At 40.7% G+C, this 21847-nt stretch overlaps 2 protein-coding genes across 4 annotated transcripts in view; one reads left to right on the forward strand and one right to left on the reverse strand.

Annotated features, from left to right (window-relative positions):
- Positions 1-17797, reverse strand: part of edar (ectodysplasin A receptor) — a 43450-nt gene extending 25653 nt beyond the window's left edge. Inside the window, exons 1-3 of one of the 2 annotated variants that reach the window (XM_039599975.1) lie at positions 17663-17797; positions 10670-10884; positions 9307-9525 (exon numbers count right to left, since the gene is read on the reverse strand). The gene's annotated coding sequence lies outside the window, so the exon portion shown is untranslated. Of the gene's footprint in view, positions 1-9306; positions 9603-10669; positions 10885-17662 lie in introns of those variants that run through there. The other variant, XM_039599976.1, reaches the window with a different exon arrangement.
- The window catches only part of LOC116311981 (E3 ubiquitin-protein ligase SH3RF3), a 113345-nt gene continuing 108810 nt past the window's right edge, over positions 17313-21847 (forward strand). Inside the window, exon 1 of one of the 2 annotated variants that reach the window (XM_039599973.1) lies at positions 17313-18071. In XM_039599973.1, coding sequence (XP_039455907.1) covers positions 17655-18071 — 417 coding nt within the window. In that variant the 5' untranslated portion in view covers positions 17313-17654. The remainder of the gene's footprint in view (positions 18072-21847) is intronic. The other variant, XM_031729226.2, reaches the window with a different exon arrangement.

Consider the following 21847-nt stretch of genomic DNA (forward strand, 5'->3'; position numbering starts at 1 on the left):
TCATTATGGGGTTAAAGTGATACACACATAAACCCATGCACAACACACACACATAACTTCAACACGGCAGCGTTTGAAGACTCTTGGTGTCTTCTGACAGTCTGCTTTACCTCTTTCAACCCGCACGCTGTCTCTCTAACCTCAGCTTTCTCTGTTGGGGCAGGTCTAAGATGAAAGTAAGCCCAAGCCTTTAACCCCCCAAGGGTATTAATCTTCTAACGATCCTAAAATCGCCGATAAATAACCTTTCTGTCTTTAGCTGTGTCATTACTAAGTAAGAGTGTAAGCTGCTCTTAGTAACACAGCAAATGCACTGTGTATGAATCACAGTCCAGCATTGTTCATCTGTAGTACATTTTTACAGTAGTAAACATTTTCTAGAAGCCTTTTGGTGCCTCCCTGGCTTCATTAGCTCTGTCTGCTTTTCATTTGGTTGCATCTGATTGCTGTTTTTGTTAGCGGAAGAAATTAAATGTGCAATACCACAAAGCGAGGGGGCGGCAATTTATCTCGCTTCATTTCAAAAATGCACAATTTCAAACGCATTAACCTTAAACGCATGTAACACTAATCAGCAAGACCTAAAGAAGGCATCTTTTGCCAAAGCTATTTGGCCTACAGTGACAAGTATAATGCTGTAATGTTGCTAAGGATCCAGAGCAGAACTTCAAAGCGGGTTAAAGTCTGTATTGATATGGACTGCAACAAAATGTGTCAGCTAAATGTGATAGACTTACTTAAAGTCATTACGGTGATGTTTACATCCTGCAGGTGAAAGGAGATGTTGGTCTTTGGAAATTCCCATAGATTACATCATACAAGGACTAAGTAGACAGGCTCTACGTCTTTCTTGCTAATTCCACTTGTCCTCTTTTTTGTGCAAGTGAAGCAATGTACCACTCATACATGTGGCTTAATGTGCTCAATGTGCTTGAATATTTGCAGTAATGCTTTAGATTTTAATGCATAAGTAAATTATATATCTACAAAGAAAACACTAAAGGCTGTCAAGTGTGTAAGTGTGTGTAAGTCCAATGATTAGTTTATAGGATCTACCTTTTTATGGGAAATGGACTAATTCTATCCATCATGTCAACAATAACTATTTGGACTGAACAGACAGTCGCAGCCTGTTTAATCTGAGGACTGAAATTCGTACAAATAAGACCTGATCTTTAATAAGACACTTTATTGTATGAGTTGTATAGTGGACTAATTACACGTTGTGATACCAAAGCTGTTGGAAGCTATGCAAGTGATTCTGTGTGTTTTTGTGTGAGGTCATGCTACACTTACTGGAGCAGAAATGACCACGAATGTGGTTCAGAGTACTTTGTCTGGTGTTTACGTGAGGATGTCCACCCTGAGAATGTGCACGTGCAAGCTGTTAATTTATTAACTTACGTTAGTCAGAAAATCGAGTCCTGTAGCATGTGTGTGAGATTGTAAAAAGGCGTATTTTAACTTGAACCAAGACAATTTTCTAATAAGTTGTTTTTGTGATCAGGTTTTGTCAAAATAAACTAAATGGAATGAAGAGAAAACTTGAAAATGATGCCAGGTGTATTTGTGCTCTTCAACCCATCTTGTCTGCTTATACAGACACTCCTAAAAGTGTAAATTCTCACATATGTAATTTCAATCCAACTTTACCTATCAATGTAGCTGTCTAGTTACATTGATAGGGGGCGATCGTGGGTGATCGTGGCTCAAGAGTTGGGAGTTCGCCTTGTAATCGGAAGGTTGCCAGTTCGATCCCCGGCTTGGACAGTCTCGGTCGTTGTGTCCTTGGGCAAGACACTTCACCCGTTGCCTACTGGTGGTGGTCAGAGGGCCCGGTGGCGCCAGTGTCCGGCAGCCTCACCTCTGTCAGTGCGCCCCAGGGTGGCTGTGGAGTGGCTGGGGATTATTATATTAGTATATAAAAATGCTACATTTGAACCATAGCGCTAAGGTTTTTCATTATGTAGTACTATGAGAGGATTGTCTGACCAGTCCCAAATTCACTCTTCAGCATCTACAAAAATGCATCCACAGAAAAACCAGAAGAGCAACAAGTCCTACAGCAAAGCCCCAAAGAGAGTCAATGTTAGCATTATGGAGTAAGCCTGAGATTAAGTAAGGAGAAAGCAGGAACAAAGATGAAAGACTGTGGCTGCATATACGAGGTTCCTTGGAAAACTGACCTTTCAAGCATCTGGATTCCAAACCACCCAGGCCAAGAGACCTGCTGGTGACCACCCGGCAACCACTGGTTGTGAGTAAAAAATGAACATTTCCCAAGTGGTAGCTGGAAGTTGCTTGGTGAAACCAAGAGGTATTTGGTGTTGTACTGAAGACCTCATTGTAATTGCTTTATTTGTTCGCAGACTGCCAGAGTCCCCTGTGTTTTGCTTGGAAAATGCCAACTTGTCTGCAAACACAGCTCACTAAGCGGTTTAACTTTCAAGATTGCAACCCAGACTCAAAACAGACCACTGAGTTTCAAAGTAAAAGATGCTGGTGGTTAGTTAGCACATAGGGAGTCCACCGTTTGTACACCTGTCTCTAGATCTGTTATAGGCCATAAATTTTGTCTGATGGTCACACTATATGTAATTTGTTCTCACCAGTGGTCAACCAGTGTTTTACTATGATCTTTAGTGAACCCAGTGATGATGGTAATCATCTTAAACATTGCTCTTTCCTGATGCTGGCCTCTTTCTCCTCTGTGTCACTAATTTAATTCCTTTCATTAAGCTTTTTCTGGGAAATATGCCACGTCTATTTCACTCCTTCCTTCTGTGCTCTCCTACGTCTGTATCATTAAGTAATGTTACAGATGGATTGTGTGGAAAATGGCTTTTCAGCAACAGTGTTTGACCCTGTAAAGGATATTTATTACCCTGACTTCCTGCCCCATGAAGTATTAGGCCAATCAGTGGCCAGGGAACAAAGCCAACAAGCTAACCAATGTAGAAAATGAAGAATTTGGTAAGAGGATGGTTTGTGGTCTCTTGAAAAGCACTTAATTTCTGATGACAATCAAATCAGCAGCAGGGTCCAGCCTTTTTTCATCTTGGGATTTCTTGGTTTTTCTAAAAGAAAAAATCTGTTTCCCATTTAGATCGTTCTTTCACTCTTCCTCCCACTTTTTCATTTAACCAACCCCTTTTCCTGTCTTAATGACATTTTTAATGATCCTTAAACACAATGTAACTTCTTGTTATACAGATGAAAGTACATGTTAAAACTAAATACCTAATAGTCACATACTTTATATAATGTTTAAGTGATGCCAAAATTAATTCTTAGTTTCATAAAAATGCAAATTTATAAACAATTAAAGTTTTGCAAGAAAACCACAATTAGTACTAATGCATTCCTCATATTAAAAAAGAAATCAAACTATCTAATATAGCATATCCAGTATACCTGAGGAGAATTATACTTCAATTTGAACATCTATAAAAAAGCAATGTTTTGGTCTTTTTAACCAATAAACCTGCCAAACGCTGCCATAAACACATTCCTACACAATCCAACCAGGTCATAAACAAAGTTGCAAAGTTAATCAGCGTTCTCTGGAGGAGCTCTATCCCTAAACAGGCAAATGATTTGATCCCTTAACAGACTAGGGCTTAACCTGCCAAATCCAGGCACAATTTCAAACACATGTAACACAGTCTGACTGCCTTAAACTGCCTTGGTTGTCTGCGTGTGCATCCAAGAAGCACAACACCTCAAACCCATCTGTTTTCTTGCAAACCTAACGGCAGCCGAATTTCAGCATCACCGTCTTTAAGCCTCTGTCAGAACACAAGATGTCTTCACTTGATGTCTTTCTATAGATTCCAGCTATCACAACATTTCATTTCTAGTGCATTTTCTAACATGTTAAGGAAGTGTACAGTTTTAATGCATTTGTACTACATTAGCCCTGAATCACAACAGACTGTATACAACTTTATACCAATTACCAAATGACAATTAGTTGTGATCAGTTAAAATGTAAACTATAGTGTTGGGATATTATGGAAGTCAATTATCGGTTTCTTATAGGTAGTAAAACTTCAGTGGCGTGGGTTTCTAGATAAAGCAGAAAGCAGAAAACCACACATTTTGTGGATTTCCCCTCTATCAAGTTTCTGTAGTCTGTCATTTAAACCTCCACCATCTAGGATAAACAACCTACTTTAACAAGACTTACATAGCACAGATTTTTTTTCCACCGAAACTGGACGATTGTACATCTTTTTATACATGCGTTGTTATGTTTTGTGACAGGTTTTATACTCAAGAGGATAAATCACTGAAACGCAGTAGAATAAAGTAAAATTTCACATTGCAACCTCACATTATAAAGAGATTAAAACGAGATTATAAGCATAAAACCCATACTGCACGAGCCTATAATTATCAGGGGAAAAAAAGAAATAAACTATTCTATTCAGTGTAACACCATGTCATTAACTGAACAGTGACCATAATCAGCTACCTGCACTTAACAACCTGCTCGAAAAGCATAAAATCACACTTTACTCCTAAACAATGTGCAGCTTTCAAAATTAATCCAAGTGTGTGTTTAAAAATGAGGCCATTTTGCTGTCATTCCATATTTAAGTATCCTCGGTAATCATAAATGCACCAACTGTCTTTCTTTTCTCAAGTGAATTATGAAGAAGGAATGTGCTGCTGGCATTTTGTCTCCTTTGAATGATTTGCAGGCAGCTGGAAAGTAAATAAAGGGGTGGTGGCGGCAGCAGGCCTGTCAGTCAAATTAGACCAACCGCTTTCACCTTCAGCTGAGTCAGGCTATCAAAAACTCAATCAAAACTTCTATTAATGGCTCTCGCTGACTTCTTGTACTAGTCTTTTAAAAAAAGTTAAAGTTTAAAAGTCTTGACAAGTCCTTGAGAAAGTCAAACTCACTGAGTGAAGTAGCCATCAAGCCTCACTATTGGGGAACTAAATGAGCCGGAAATAAATACATCTGATTTGCAACATGATTACTGTCTTAAGTTTGATGTGAAAATAAACGCTGATTAAAGGGATTTCCAACTCTGGAGACATACCCAAACCTCAGACAACAGCTGGCTCTTGCCTCCTCACTAAATATCCATTTACTCCAATCCCACCCAACAGCATCATCCGTGCTTTTATCAATTCGAGCTGCGTTTTCACAGGAGCGTCAAAACATGCTTTGCTGCAACTTGAATTTCCACCAACAAATCAGAGTGCAATTCTACTGTAACATGGACACGCAGCAAGTGCAGTGACTCAGATATCATCTAGAGAACCGTGATTCATGTAAACATGTGCCACTAAGAGACGGGATGAGGAGAGCCAGCTCGAAGACTTCATGGTGAATAATGTCCATATGTTTTAAGGACAACAGAAACACACTTTCAATAATTTGAGCGCGCAAAGTGAAATGTATGTTTATGTGCATGTGTGTATACATGTGTGATGTTTCTTCATGTCTCTTCATCTTTTGATTGGTTTAATTACAGACTTACTGTCAGATTCCCACTCAGTGCGCAGGAAAAACAAACTCTTAGGGCACATGAAAAGAAGTCACAAATGCCTACACACACACACATGCAGCACACACCTATCGCAGTTCAAGTCAGTCACCGTGCTCTTTGATTCTCTGCCTGCCGGTGATCTGTCTTTCATCGTCTCCACTCCTTGATCCCTTGTTCTCTCTTTAGCTCTGCCGGTGCATAACATCTCTCTCCCTGTCTCCACGTCTGTCTCTGTTTATTTTGCATTGACTGTAGGTGGGAAGCTTAATCTTCTACCTGAAATTCCTCTGTATGTCTTATTCCTTCTCTCAATACACCTACAGTAAAGAAAAAAACAACTTTCAAAAATTAGCATAAATATGTTTTTGGGTGTGCCCCTTTTTGCTTCTAGAAGATACTGTGCTGTAACAAAGAGCGTTAAAGAGTGTTTAATGATCAAATCAAGCTCAAATCAACAGCGGACAAGCTTTTCAGTAACAGCAATGACTCATTTGATGTGATGAGCAAGAATTTAGCCACACTCATAATCAACAGAGCGAGTGCATTTTAAAACTCTGGCTCGAAGTGGAATCAGTCTGCACTGTTCTCTGCTACTTCAACAATTTAAAAAAAGGAACCATATAGGTGTGCCTTCTAAAAGCTTTCAATACAAATCTGATTTTTCAAGCGGTTGAAATTGAGGGATAATTTAAGTCTTTTGAGCAGCAGCTTGTCATGATGGATGGATGTGGTTGTGAGGGAAGGGAAATCTTCAAAGCTAAACTCCTGGTCAATCAACCCAAAACTCAAAATATGGGAATTTAAAGATTTACATAGAAGTATTTGCAAACCATCAAAAGCACACTTTATGCCTTCATCTGCCATCACTAACAGCCCAAGGAGGGCTCATGCTATCATAGATCTTACAGCTCATATGTTCAGCTGCACAGGTGCCCAACTTAGTGCACTGATCACACGGTCCCACACAGACTCTCCACCTGCAAAATGTCTCAACAACCAAATGAGAAACACTAGAATCGGAGATGAAAGCATCCTCGATGCCCATGAATTCCTCTAATTGCCAACCAGCAAAGGACAACCTATTTTAACTTCATCTTAAGGCACAAACGTTCTTGCATGTGTTTATCCAAACTTTGATTTCTAAAACCACTCTCAACATTTTTCCTTTTGTAAGACACAAAGTGCCAGATCGCTCTCTCCACAGACTCTACATGAAGGACATCGATGCAGTAGGTTACCCATACACAGGAGGAACCGTAAGTAGACACAAATTAGACCACAAACCCCAATTTGATTAAAACGTCCCTCTCTGGGGTCTACACGGAGAGGATTTAGTATTGGTTTGTTGAACTGTCTGCACAGTGCATGGGGAAATAATAGCGGTGAGAATGAAACCTATGATTAGAAAAGCCTTCTTGCTTTTATGTTCCTTTGCTGGGATTATTGCAAATTATTATTGCAAAGATAAAATACTCTTTTTGTTTGGGACCTCCTGGAAGCCCATGACGGAGCGCAGAAAAGAAGAATTACTGCCCTGTTTTAAGCTGTTGACCCATAATGAGTAATTAATGGCCCACCCAAGAGTTTGGGTGGGTCAGTTTTTCACTTCACTCTTTATCACAAAAGTATCATAAAGGCCATTGCATTTATTTTGTAATTTTGTCTGTAAAATTACAAAATAATTCTAATATTTTAGGATCATAGGATTTAATTTAGGTGGAATTTAATATCTGATGTATCTCTTTACAGACTACACAATCATTTATTTGTGTATGTGCTTTTAAGAATCTCTGCAGACTTAAATGTACTTTTAAAAATAAAAATATTACTTGGAATTTTATTGTTTGTAACGTTTTTGTGTGTGCACATTCACAGAGCTAACCTTTTTATTTGACAAGGGTAAAACTAAGCTAAAGGCTTAAAAGCAAATCATTTATCTACTAATGGAATATGTTTTAAAAGGTTTGCAAAGCTGATGAACTGACACGTTTATTTTACAACTAATGCAAAACTAATGCAGAAAATTTTTTATCTAGCCTACTTTTTCAGCTCTAAAAGCAATAAATGCCTCCTAAATAAATGGAAGTATTAATTTGTGGATAAATTGGACCTAGATTTTTATGTTCTTCATATAAAGCTATAAACAATATATTGCATATTATGCAAAATGCACAGGGTCACTGTAACTCTTACACATGTTCCCGGTGCTGTAAGTTTGGCTGCAAGACTCCACCAAACAGCTGTATCATAAATTGTCCTGCTAACTAAAATAATGAGCTGAAATAACTTCACTACCATAACTAAACTCCAAATGACGTGTTTTAGTTGAGTTTCCTCTTAGATGTGTGAAGCATTTACGAAACATTCAACCCCAGAAGGCCTCCTGAGCTCTATAAATTTCTCCATGGGGGGAAATGGTTATGCTTCCTCTATTGGAATCAGCTGTGACATCTAGCATAAATTTTAACATTAAACTTTCACAAGAAAAACACTTGCAATGATATCACGCCAAAAAAGCGAGTAAGTAAACAAATTTTCCATTCACTTCAGCCTAGTATAGGATGATCATGACTACAGGCGCTGGCTTTGTTAGTTTTTCTACCTTCATCCCTTTAATCCTCAGAAACCATATTAACTTCTTTTGAAGATGAGTTACAATCCCTCCTGTTTCTTCTCTGTGTATCCTTTGCCTTTCTACCTGTGAACATGAAAGATTCAGTGGCAGAAGAGATGTCTGCACCGGGGGCTGCAGGGGAAAGAGAGAGAGAGAGTGAGAGTGAGGGGAAGAGAGAGTCAGGGCAAGAGACACAGAGACAGAGAGAGAGGGGGGATCGAGACGGATTGATTTCCACCTCCAGCAGCTTCAGTTCAAAGCCAGCCAGCAGACTTCAGAGGCTCGGCAGGACCCGGCATGTCCCCAGCCGGGCCGAGCTGCCTGTCTGCGGGCAGGACTTCCCCTGGGGGCCCCGGGGCCCGGGACAGTCAGGCGGCACCAGAAAAACAATTACGCAGACAGAGGAGAAAGGTGTGCTAGGTCACAAACGCACACTACCTCAAGTGTCACAGGAAAAATAACACCATGCACTGTAAGTATGACGTGGGTTGTTATTCATAGAAGCTCTAAAATGATTCACTGAGACGAAATTAATAATAGAAATCGCTATCCGCTTTTCTAATCAAAGTAATCAGCACAGTACTTAATCCAATTCATAATCAACCATTCATCACGAACCAACTGAGGCCGGAAATGTGAAAAATGTGAGAAATGGAAAAACAATCTAATTTTTCTACCACCTTAGGCTAAAACCTTTGCATCAACACGCACAGTGAGCTACCGTTAACATGCTCCACAATCATTTAGCTATATGCTTGTCACACACTCACTGTTAAAAAATGTATTTCTTGAAGCTGTCATTCCTGCAAATCATAACACTGAAAATGTTTTCATCCAGCCGTGTTCACTTTAAACACAACCATATATTACTAGATAATTATGCTTTGCACCAAAATCATCCTGTCAAGTGTTTAAATGAAAGCAGAAAGATTGTTTTGTGCGTTGTTGTTTTAAGTCACTTCTGAAAAGGAATTGCCGGTGTGATAATATGCCATGGTCCACTGATTCTTTATCATTTCCCATAAAATAAAATAAAAACAACAATTCGTGCATTTCCCCTTTGAGTGAAAATTACAGTGAAGCACATGTCTGCTTGGCATAAAAAAGTGCTGCTCAGGAATTTCCCCGAGTGTTGCAGCAATCCGTCCTTGCATTCCTGAGTGCGGAGATGATCACACTTCTTACCTGGAGCTCAGGAGCGGGGCGCACTGGTTTGGTTTCTCCTCTGCGCTACCGGCTAAGCTGCCCGATGATCAGTCCCGGTAATTGGTGATCAATCTCGAGCGTGGAGCCGGGTGAGCATCGCCGAGGGACTGACTCGCTGTCTAAGAGTTTTTACTCCGCAAAGTCAAATTGTGCCCCAGCCTCTGCGCCGCTGCTTGTCGGTGCGTCTCCAGGCTCCTCCTTGATAAGAAAAAAGTGAGAAGTTTTCTCCCCGCCCTGGATAAGAAACGGATTAACGTGGCCCAGGTAGACTATGTTTTTCAGTCGGGGCAATTAATGTGCTACAGGCTACAACTCGACTCTGCCATCTAGCGTTCATAAGGCCACAGTGGCATGAATGTGGTCGTCATGAGGGAAACAAGAAGCTCAGTTATAGTTTGCACTTACATGGAAAGTACTGAAAGTCTAATAATAACAGAATAAGGTCACTAAAGGTCACTTTGTGTAAGTTTAAAAAATTCGTAAAATTGTCACCACAACTACCACATCAACCTCTGTGACCTCAGCTACTTCATTTCACTTCACTTGGCATGGTGTGAGATGATGCAAGTTGTTTATTTATGTTTTTATTTTGAAGTGGCAAAGTTGAACATGCTAATATTTTCATTCAAAGTCACCAAGATGGACATGATTAGAAATGAGTACATCTGAGCGAGAGATCAGGTTTGGAGACAAAGTTAGAGAGGGAAGGCTGAGATGGTTTGAAGATGTGCTGAGGAAGGATCGTGGATAGACTGGACAGTGAAGGACCTTGAAGATGGAGCTGCCAAGGCAGAAGAAAAAGAGGAAGACCTCAGAGAAGGTTCATGGGTGTAGTAATGGAGGACATGCAGGGGATTGGTGTGACAGAAGAGGATTAGGATAGAGTGAGATGGAGGTAGATGATCCGCTGTGGTGAACCCTAAAAGGAGCAGCTGAAACAAGAAGGCTACACAGTGAAGGAATAACAACAGAACATCAAACGACACATTAAACAATAAATGATAACCACAATATTGCTACTGTAGATGGATAAACAGAAGTTGCACATTAAGACTGACAATATACCATTAAACTTCTTAATATAAACACCCTGCAAATACCCCACCGCCACACACACACACACACACACACACACACACACACACACACAAGACATAGGTTGAGTGTGTCTGTGATGTAGCTAACTGGTGCCTGATGTCTGAGTTGGAATAAAGCTTCGACTTTAGTCTTCTTCTCCTCCTCCTCCTCCTCTTCCTTTCCGCTCCTTCTCCTTTTCTCAGCCACAGGAAGAATGAGATAAAAGAGGGGCTTTGAAAACACTGGGAGGCCTGTAATTACTTACTCTTCATCTCGGTGTCCGTCTATCTGTCTCTGCCTTCGTCTTTCATGTCTTTTTTGTTTTTCTTTTACTTGGTCACTTTCTGTTTTTTCCCCACTTTCTTTGCCCTCTTTTCATCGTCTTCTTCCTTCTCCATCCTCTTCTCTCTTTCTCTCTCTTTTTCTGTCATCCCCGCTCCTCTTTTGGAGCCTCATTGATGTCTGTCCAGGGCTTCCTGACTGAAACGGAGGATGAGAGGAGAAGAGATTAGATGAGAGGAGGGGATAAAGAGAGGATGAGGAGGGGATAACAAGAAAAGTGATGAGTTCTGCTGAGAGAACGATGGCTGCTCTGTCACACACCGGACAAAAACACATATTAAGCAAAACCTGTATTTATGGTGGAGCACACTTTAGTTTAGATAATATGACATAGATGATGAAAGAGATGCTTTAATGAGACAAGCTGGGACAGATGAACCATAATGCAACGAAAAGAAACAGAAGCAGATGTCATGAGATAAAGGATTTTTTTGCTATGTAATATTCCAAATACGGCATGCAATTATATAACACGTCTTATATGTGCAAAATGTAGTGCATCTTATAATGAAAAGCAAGGTTTCAATGAATGAATCCTCAGTTATCATGCTCTAATGGCCCCTCTGGTCTGCATTCAAATCAAGAAAATATCCTTATTTCCGCCTGCTAAATTTGAACTATGTAGTTCAACAGGATGTATTTGGTACAAGATTATTAATTCCAAGATCATAAAGTCACTGAACATTTAACTGTCCTAAAACTGTGAAGTGATTCCTCTCTCAAAAGAGAGTCAAAGAGCAAATGAATTGATGTTTACAGTCAACTATTCCCAGATGTTACAAATGTAACACACAGTATATGCATTACAAATTATTAACACCTACGAATAAAGAGACAATTGTGTCATACCTGACACTGGACTAGAGGCAGGCAACACTTTCACGCAATTACAAGTATTTTTTAAATATGTCTTTGATGATGATTGCATTTATTGAGGGGGAAAAAACTCAAATCTTCCTGACCTTGTGTGAAAAAGTAATCAAAAAAAATCTCAGAAAGCAACACATCATGACATGATCTAATAAAGCTCAAGAACAGATGAAGAAGAAAGTCATTTACATCTTTCAATCCAGGGTTACAAAGCCATTTCTAAGGCTTTGGTTCTCTAGTAAACAACTCTAACATCCATTTCCAGGAGTGGCCAGTCTGCCCATATTACTCCAAGAGTGCACTGACGAATCATCCAGATCACAACAAACTCAACAACAAGATATAAACAACTGCAGGCCTCACTTGTCTCAGTTAAGGTCAGTGTTAATGATTCACCAATAGCAAAGAGACTGGGTCATTCATTGGAGAGTCCCGAAGTGAAAACTAGTGCTGACTGAAAAGAACACAAAGGCTCATCTCACATTTGCTAAAAAATTTGCAAGAGTTTGTGGACTGATGAGACAAAAATTAAGCTTTTTGTAAGGTTTGAGACCTGCCACATGTAACATAAAACTGACAGAGCATTTCGTAAAAGGAACATCATACCAAGGGTCAAACATGGTGGTAGTTTGATGGTCTGGAGCTGCTTTGCTACTTCAGGACCTTGATGACTTGGTGTAATTGATGGAACCACGAATGCTGCTCTCTACCAAATCAGTTAATGCCCTGAAGCTCAAGTTATTCACCAGGACAATGGTACGAAACACACCAACAAGTCCACTCAAAAACCAAATCTTTTGAATGAGTTTTGGATCAGCCTAGTCAAAGTCCAGACTAAGATCCAATTGTGTTGCTTTGGCATGTCCTTATACAGGCCATTCATGCTTGAAAACACTCCAATGTGACTGAATTAAAACAATTCTGAAAAGAAGAGTGAGCCAAAATTCCTCCACAGCGATGTGAAAGACTCATTGTCAGTTTTCGCAAATGCTTGAGTGCACTTCTTGCTGGTACAACCGGGTATGTTTTAGCAAGCAAATACTTTTTCACACAGGGCCAGGTAGGTTTGGATAACCTTTTCCCCTCAATAAATGAAATCATCATTGAAAAACTGCATTTTGTATTTAATCCGTTTATCTTTGTCTAATATTAAAATGTGTTTAATCATTTGAAGCATGTAACAAAGATGCAAAAAAAATTGACAGCTCTGATCATCTTTTCTCCTTTTAATAATACATGGTATGAATGATATGTGATTGTTATGTATTCACTTCATGGTTTTTTTCTCATTTTTTTTGTGGTGGGGGTCTGTCTTTATTAAATATGCTAAACAAATTAGGTTTACAGCTACCACTACTTGATGAATAAATCTAATCATTGGTGGAATATATTTAGTCTCTACAAAGTCTTAAAATGCATTGATGTAGGACATCTCAGTTTTAAAGAATCACAAGAGCACAGCATCTGTCACAGAATGCCTACCCTGTTTATAACCCAGCTAAGCTCCAATCAAAGCACTGTAGCTCTGAGAAGACAGAAGTCAGCAGAGGCCTAATTTGTTTGGTATATTGAATTAGGATGACTTCAGTTTGCCACAAAAACACACTTCTCATGCCTTTTATAAGGCTTAAATCTACAAAAGGCGAAACACTATTTTAAAAAAATCCGTAGATGAGCGCAATTTTTAAAAGACAGAATAAAAATGCAATCACTGACCTCTTCTGATTCATATTACTAACCACAACCACAAATTATACAGGCTTTCCACTTGATCTCAGGGTTACTGTGTAAATGTGATCATGTTTCAATATTATTATGAGCAGTCAGAGTCCACAGAAAATAAAAAATAACTTTGTATGTGTCACATCGCAGGTAGACAACACCTCTTGAACACTGTACTTTTTGTTACATATTAAAAAAGGTGTTTTGCCATGAAGAATGCACACACTGTACTACTGAAACTGCCTACAACAGACTCTATGACCTTGCCATTACCCCTGGAAGTCTTTCAGTGAGAACACACACATGCACCACTCTTCAGTGAGGAAGCAAGAGCCGGTTGCCATGGTAACTGTCGTGTCAGCTAACCTACTTTTGCATGAAGGAAAGTCATTGGCGGCTGAGAGAGAGGTGTATGGTATAGGTACACGGTAAAGATCCACCCATTCACACATATACACTCACACATGCACGGTAAATGTTTATTATATTTTATTACCTAAAGAAAAGAAAATTTCATCCTTCTTCAGTTTAGTCCGATGAAATTATAACTGATAAAGATGAAGATAATATAGGAGTCTGTGAAACTTCGGTGAACTAGATTTGAGCTGAAGTAAACAGGAGGAATGTGAATATAAATGCAGCTGAAGTGAGGTCAGCACAAATCAGGTTTATTTTCATGGCTCATCACAGCAAGAATTTCCCAGAGGACAATATCCAATTGCAAAATAACTACACTGCAGTAATAAAAACAATAAGTTATTTATTTATTTTAAGAATAAAACGAAAAATTGCAGCGCACTATGCAGTAAAATTGAATACAGAGCACAAAATACACGAAGCTCACAGAAATCACTCACAAAGCTGACTGTAACTTATTTTGCAAAGCACTGAGCAATCTGCCATTTTCAGACGCTCGTTCCTTGGGAAATGTAAAAAAAATATCAAATAAACCCAACACAAATGTACATATAATTTACCTTACATTTAATGCACTATTGTACTAACTTACATGAAAAATAACACTTTTTTTGTATAATCTTTTAGTGCATCATTACAGTATCTAATAGAGAGAGCATTAACATGCAAAACAACAGCATGTGCACTGCAGCAGCGAAGTATGTGGAGTGCATGTGCGTTCATGATTTGCAACATTGTTAGACTCTGTAATTTCTCTGAGAGTTGACTAACCCCTTATATTAGCAGAAAGCCAGTTATCATTCCTAATTGACACATGTGCTGGTTAAACAGCATCCAGCTTTTGTCTGTTATTGACAGCAGTGCATCCTACAGGGAGCCCTGACGATCCTGCTTAAATGGATTGAGGGGATTTTCATTCAATAATCATTTATGTTCACTTCTCTCTGTAGTTCCCCTCTAATTCTGAATCACTGGCTGTGAAGAATTGTATTAAGCAGATGAAAGACACTGGGCATAAGACAGGAGTGAGTATGATAACAAAAGGGGAGGGAGAGGGAGAGAGACAGGATGAATTTTGGTTCACTGCCAGCACTCGTGGGCTGCTGCACTAGTGAGGTATTGAGAATCAGGGATTGATAACAACAACATACATGTGTTTTAGCAGCTGAGTTGCATTGGATTGCTCCGTGGCTATACAGATACAAATACACCTTTAGGAAATGGGAGGCCTCTGTAGATAAATGGCAAGTGGAGCTCTGTGTCACTGTGTTTTTCATTACTAGCATAAAAAACAAGCCCTTGATTTCAGTCTTTTTCTAGTTAGCAGTAGAAGCTTCTTTTCCAGCTCCTTTATTATCGCCTTTATTGTGCTATGTAGTTTTCTGCAGTTTTGATCTGTTTAGCTCTACACCATTCATTACCAAACACGTGGACTCCAGTAAGAGTGCTTTTTTAAATCATTATGCCTCATTACATTATTTTAACTGTGCTTCTCTGCTCTGAAATCTTCTTCAGTGTTTAAAACTTTGTACAGAATGCTTAAGTGTATTTTAACAGCCCAATACTGTCATAAAAATGAAGAAAAACCTGCAATACTGTGACACAAACAGACACACTCACATACACACGCATACACTAATTCTTTCTTATTGTATCCCTAAGCTGTACACCCTCTTCTTTTCATCGTGGGTGGTAAAGAGTGGGTTCACCCTGCAACCAGGAAGGCGTCACTTTAGTCACTCAGACATAGACACTCACAAACACACAAATGTGCACAGACACACACAGTGGTCTTAATCACTCCCTGCCTCTCCTGAATGTGAGAGCAGAGCAAGTCTGAACAGGTGGACGAGCTGAGAAAGACTACAGTCATGGCTGAGAAACAGAGCACACGGTCATGTTATCGTCACTTCACAGAGAATTTAATTGACTTGCCTTAAATTTGCTGTGGATTTGTCCTAGCAATACCCCGTGGTAACATTAACAATACTAGCCAAACTTAACTTAAACATAACTTTAAACTAAAGCCAGTGTACTGATTTAGCTTACATGATGTAGATTTGCAATGCGATTTGGCTAATGAGTAATACATGAGCCCCCCAACACACATATACATACACACATTTCCTTGTCCTTTGTCTATTTTGTGCTCATTATATAGCACATGCCAGGAATAGGTCAGTGGAAATGTTACAGATTTCTTTCCCTGTATCTTTAAATAAAGGTCATGTAATTTGATAGGAAATGGCACTGTAATCATCTTACCATGTTTCTAATGTAGCGCTGTCAAAAATGTTATCTGTAAATAGAATCCTGTAATTATTCAGTGACATTCCTCTTACAATTTTTAATGAAACTAATGATAATGAGGTTTTACATGATAACCATCTATTGATACCATTCATTTTTCACTTGCTTATCCAGTTGGCTGCAGCCTATCCCAGCTATCATAGGGCGAAAGGCAGGGTATACCCTGGACAGGTCGCCAGTGTATTGCAAGGCTAACACGGAGAGTCAGAAAACAAGCATAAGAAGAACATGCAAAGTCAACAAAGAAAGGCTCTGGATGGCTGGTGGATTTGAACCCAGGGCTTTCTCGCTGCTAACCAACTAGTTTATAATGAGGCAATTAGCTGCCCATTGTCAGATGAGGTAGGCTCTGAATGAGCTTGAATTTGATAAGCTGTTAAAAGGATGGATGGATCGTAACCAGGGTTCCTAAAGTGTTGTCCGTAGAATAATTGCCACTTTTGATCAAATGTGCAAGCATGGCAAGGAAAGAAGGCACTACTATGTAGTTCATCCAAAGTTCGTATCATACTATAACTACTGAGCGACCATCACTCCTGTTTTAAATAATCTATTCTACCTATGATAGCAGACCACACTTTCCTTATATTCAAAATTATTAATAATGCGTGATGTATACATTATTCCCCTGAGTCGCCCCAGTTGTACATTGCCTCCGTAAATTGACACTGAGTTACCAAAACTTTGAGAATCTCTGACTAATTGATTTAAATTCTAAGAGTCACAGGAAACGACCGCCAGGCGTCGCCACAAACCACCCTTTCTCCTTCCCTCAACCATCAGCTGGATGTTGTTACTGAGGTAATCAAAAGGATGTCTGCTCCTGTCAGGTAGGCATCACACAAAAAGACAGCATATAGGCTGATACCAAGCCCGCGCCCTGTTGGTCACATTTTAACAGAAGGGGGAACAAAATCGAGAAAAGGCGTCCAGGAATCAACTTTTGTATCTCTGGACGCTGCGAGCTATGAGGATTTAGAGAATCTAAAACTAGGGATGAATTGTTTATGACAGGTATAAGAAGGTGAGATGACAAAGAACCTTCCGGCCTTTCAAGGAGCGATACCAGCTTCCTTCTTAACCAGTCGGTGTGAAGGTGTGAGGAGTGAGAGAGTGGGCTGCTGGTAATTACCGAGGGGGGCTGTGGAGCCGCCTGCATGCCTGTGGTGGTTCTGAGGTGTAAGGTCTCTCTCTCTTTCCCTCTCTCCCTCACGCGCTCTCTCAGTCTTTATCAATCTGTCTTTGGTGCGTGAGCGCGCGCCGCAATTCTGATCGGCGCGCGGATGATGATGATGAGAGCGTGACCTCACCGCTTTCTGCACAGCTGCTGGAGAGCGGGGGAGACACACGGAGAGCGGAGCGAACAACACAAACACGCCGAGGGAGACAGCGAGAGAGAGAGGCGCGGAACAGCGGAGAACATTCACAACTCAGCGGGGAACCGCTCGGCACGAGGGAACACCGTCGTCGTAGGGCGTCCGTGGACTGCTTCCCAGCCGGTCCGCCTCCCAGAATGTTCTGTGCCCCCGGTTCTTTTCTACGGTACACGAAACAGTCGCCGCGGCGTCCTCACGGACACTGAAGCCCAGATGCTCACCCTCTCCGCCGACATGGACGACTCCTCGTCACTGCTGGATCTGCTGGAGTGTTCGGTGTGCCTGGAGCGCCTGGACACCACGGCTAAGGTGCTGCCGTGCCAGCACACCTTCTGCCGCCGCTGCCTGGAGAACATTGTCAGCTCCCGGAACGAGCTCCGCTGCCCGGAGTGCCGCATCCTGGTGGACTGCGGGGTGGACGACCTGCCCGCTAACATCCTCCTGGTTCGCCTCCTGGATGGTATCAAGCAGCGGCCCCAGCGAGGAAGCGGAGGAGGAGGTGTAGGAGCGGGAGGCAGGCAGTCCCTAGCCGGGGGCTCGCTGCAGGGGTACGCAGCCGGGATATCCGCCTCTCCTCCGGGCACAGCGATCAGGGAGCTTCCCGTGGCCACCAGGAGCTCTCCTGTTAAGGTTAGTCACTTTTCCCCCCACTGTGCACGATGTGGATGACGACACCTAACATCCAACACTTTCGAAAATACGCAATTTTGTAAAAAGTTAGTTGGTTTTCATTTTGCAATACGTAACGCACAACTTTAAGGTTGTTTGCACTGCACTCTGTACCATACTGAGAAAAGTACGGGCGTTCTTTCTCACGGTTTTAATTACTGGAACTGTAGATCAGCGTGCTCATCATCCGCCTGCTCAGATATTCAGGTGCTGTGTGGTTAGATGCAAACATCCCAATTATATTCCGATTATGTAAACTGATTTAATGCATGGGCTCTTTCATGAGTTGAATGAAGGAAGGGAAAAAAAACTTGGAATAAGACTCCAAGTCATGGAATACATTGATCGAGAGAATGAGAACATTCCTTTCCGATGTTCATAATATGTAACTGAATGGAAAAGGAGAAATGCATTGCTGTGGTTTTCTCATACTGTTACAAAGACAGAGATGTGTAGTGACTCATTTATAATCTCTCTTGTGTTACCTAATTAAACTGAACTGAGTTTGCAAAGCAAGAAGGGAGGCAAACGTGAAGACAGATGGAAGAGGATGGGGTCACTGGTCAGTGTTACAGTTGCCATACTTCTGATAATGTCCAGCCGCCCACAGGCTGCAGCATTCTGAGGTTTTATTACTCACACTCAATGGGAGTAGATCTGAGAGCTTTGTTTACTTCAGTGCAGCCAGCGCATTGTCTTATGGCTGTAACTTGTTAAAGAATATGGCAGTGAGGCAGTAAAATGTGAGACAATCTACACTGAGCTGCAAAAATATTGACATTTTGCTGGAATTTTCACCTGGGGTCTAAAATCTGGAAAAGCTTATGGTTTGTGGTTTGATAGAAATGCTCAGGGTTTCTTTTTTGTTTGTTTTTGTTGTTTTTGCTTTACTGAATTCAGATGTTTCTCAGAAGTACCAGAATTATGTGGTTAAACATCCTGCAATTAAACAATTTTAATTTTTGTACAAATAGCTAAAGTGCTTTAAGATGTTTTTCAAGGCTCGAATTTCAGTTGTAAACGCATACTAACAGTGAAATCAGAAAATTCAACAGCTAATGGAAAAGATTGGCTAAAAACCATAAATGTGGTAAGGTGTCAGAAGGATCTTTGAAAAATAATTTGTGACATGCTACAAAATTTATTGTGGACATATTGTGTGTGTATTGTTTGTGTGTGTGTGTGTTTTCTGATAAGAACAATGAGATTTCTTAGAGCTGGAGTACACAAGAGTTTCCGTCATGAATTTAGTGAGGACCTGAGTAAGAAAGATGCAAAGAATGTTCAAGCAACTTAAAAACATTCCTGTCAGGTCTCACACCATATTCAGTGCTTGAGTTTTCTCAAGTTAGCAAGGCATTGTTTGAAGAGGTGGAGAGCTTGAGGTGGTGAACAGAAATCCAGACCCTCAGTGACATTTCTGCCAGCACTTAAGCCTTTATTTCACTTTGCTTGTTAAACTTTAAGGGGCCTACAGGCAATTGGAACAGCAAAAGAGACATGTGGTGATATAAGCTCACATAATATTAATATTTTTATACAGAAAGTGTAGAAAGGATATTGAACTGTTAGTGTTAAAAAAGTTTTTGGACAATTGCTCTGGAGCACAAAGTGACATCTTGATTTACAGTTTGCACTGGAAAAAATGGTGTCCAGAAAATGTTTTATATTTGCTGTATTTGTAATATTTCAGGTTGCTGTAGCTCAGGGGGTGACTTTACCTCCTGAGCTATGCTGGTTCAATCCACTGCCAATCCACCACCTGCTTCACCCCCAACCGGTTGCGGCAGTTGGCTGCCCCTCCCTGAGCCTGGTTCTGCCTGAGGTTTCTTCCTATTTAAAGGGATTTTTTCCTTCCCACTGTCACCAAGTGCTTGCTCAAAGAGGGTAGTTTGACTGTGGGGGTTTTCTCTCTATTATTGTAGGGTCTTTACCTTACAACCCCTTGAGGCTATTATTGTTGTTGTGATTATGCTCTATATGAATAAAACAGAATTGGAATTTAATTGAATTTGATCCCTGGCTTCTCCTGCCTGCATGCCAAAGTATCCTGGGTCTAGATGCTGAACTCCAAGTTGTTCTCTGATGTGTTCATTGGAGCATGAATGTGTGTGAATGCAAGATAGAAAGCACTAGAAAAAGTGCTTATATGAATGGGTGTGAATGGGTGAATGAGGGATGTTGTATAAAGCGCTGTGAGTGCTCAAGTGGAGTAGAAATAAGAATCATATAAGAACCAGTCCATTTACCATTTACTTGTAAATATACATGATTTATTGTTTAATCAAGTAATCAGCAGATCACTTCAGCTGTACTAACATGGATTTCAGAAGCTGTCGTCTGAAGCAGCCACATGCATGCACAGTGCATGCTTACTTCTTAGTTGTGGCCAGTCTGTGCTTGTTTTAGGGCCCCATGGGAGAGGACTCCACTGTGAACCAAGCTTTTATTGGCCAGTGAACACACAAACAGTCACCCGCTAGTACACGTGCACACACCTATAACCCATTAACGCCCCCCCGCAATCCCCCTGCAGTCACTTTGCCCAAGTCTCATCCAGGCTCTCTTGGGACCAAGGCTTGGTGATGAAAGTGTGAATTAATCTCCTCCAACAGTGGTGTGTGTGTGTGTGTGTGTGTGTGTGCGCGCGCGCGCGCGCATTTGGATGCACACACCTCAACATATAAAGTGCAGGGGTCTCGCAAAAAGATTTAATTCTCTCTTACTTGTGCAGCACTACCTCACAAACACACATGGTCACAGAGGGAGTCAAACAGGTGAAACAGAGCACTCTACATCATGTATTTGGGGTTGTAGATTAGAATGAATGTGTTGCTATGGAAAAGGAAGAAGAGGCAGGCATGCTGAGTCAGCAGTGAGATCTGCAATTCCCCCGCTCTTTGTGCTCCTTGAGCCTCTGTTGCCGACTTCGTGCTTTGACCAGTTAAAGTCTATCAAATCCGATAAAGTCTATTTTGCCAATCAATATTTAAAACTGAGGTTTCAGAAAAATGTAACTTGTCCAGAAAGAGAGAAATTACAATCCCCATCTATAACCGTGTCAAAAAATAGCTACTTTACATTGTTTTTACAGGGATATTCAAACCTTTACTGCGTTATTTCCTCTGCTAAATCAGTTTTTTTGGGGTCAAACATTCAAGTGCTGTGTTGCTTGAATTGGCCTTGGTTTTTGTTCTTAACTTGAAAGGAGAAATTTGGAGCCTATTTGCATTTGAAGACTTTTTCAACATCTTAAGTAGTCCCTCAGTCGTTGTGATGAACATCAGCTGTTGCATTTGTTCGCTCATTGTTTTTTTTTTTTGTTTTGCTTTGAATAGCACGAGATTTTTATAGTAAATCAATTTTAGTATATTTAGTCTCTTTCAATCTTGGCAGCATGGTGTTGTTGTTCCCTCACAACAAAATCCACCTTTCCGTGTGTGTATGTTTCTCCTTGTGTCTGCATGGGTTCCCTCCAGGTGCTCTGGCTTTGTCCCACAGTTCAAAGACATGTGGTTAGTGGGGTTAGATTAACCGGTGATTCTAAATTGCCCGTATGTGTGAATGGTTGTTGGTCTCTCTGTGCTTTGCGACAGACTGATGACCTATTCAGGGTGTGCTCCGCCTTTTGCCCAATGGCAGCCAAGATTGGTTCCAGCCCCTCCCCTCCGACTTTGAATTGGATAAGCGGAAGAGAATTGATCTCTGTCAATCAACTAAATTATGTTAAGTCTTAT

The sequence above is a fragment of the Oreochromis aureus genome, linkage group 16 (assembly GCF_013358895.1).
Source record: "Oreochromis aureus strain Israel breed Guangdong linkage group 16, ZZ_aureus, whole genome shotgun sequence".
In the NCBI taxonomy this organism is placed as follows: Eukaryota; Metazoa; Chordata; class Actinopteri; order Cichliformes; family Cichlidae; genus Oreochromis; species Oreochromis aureus.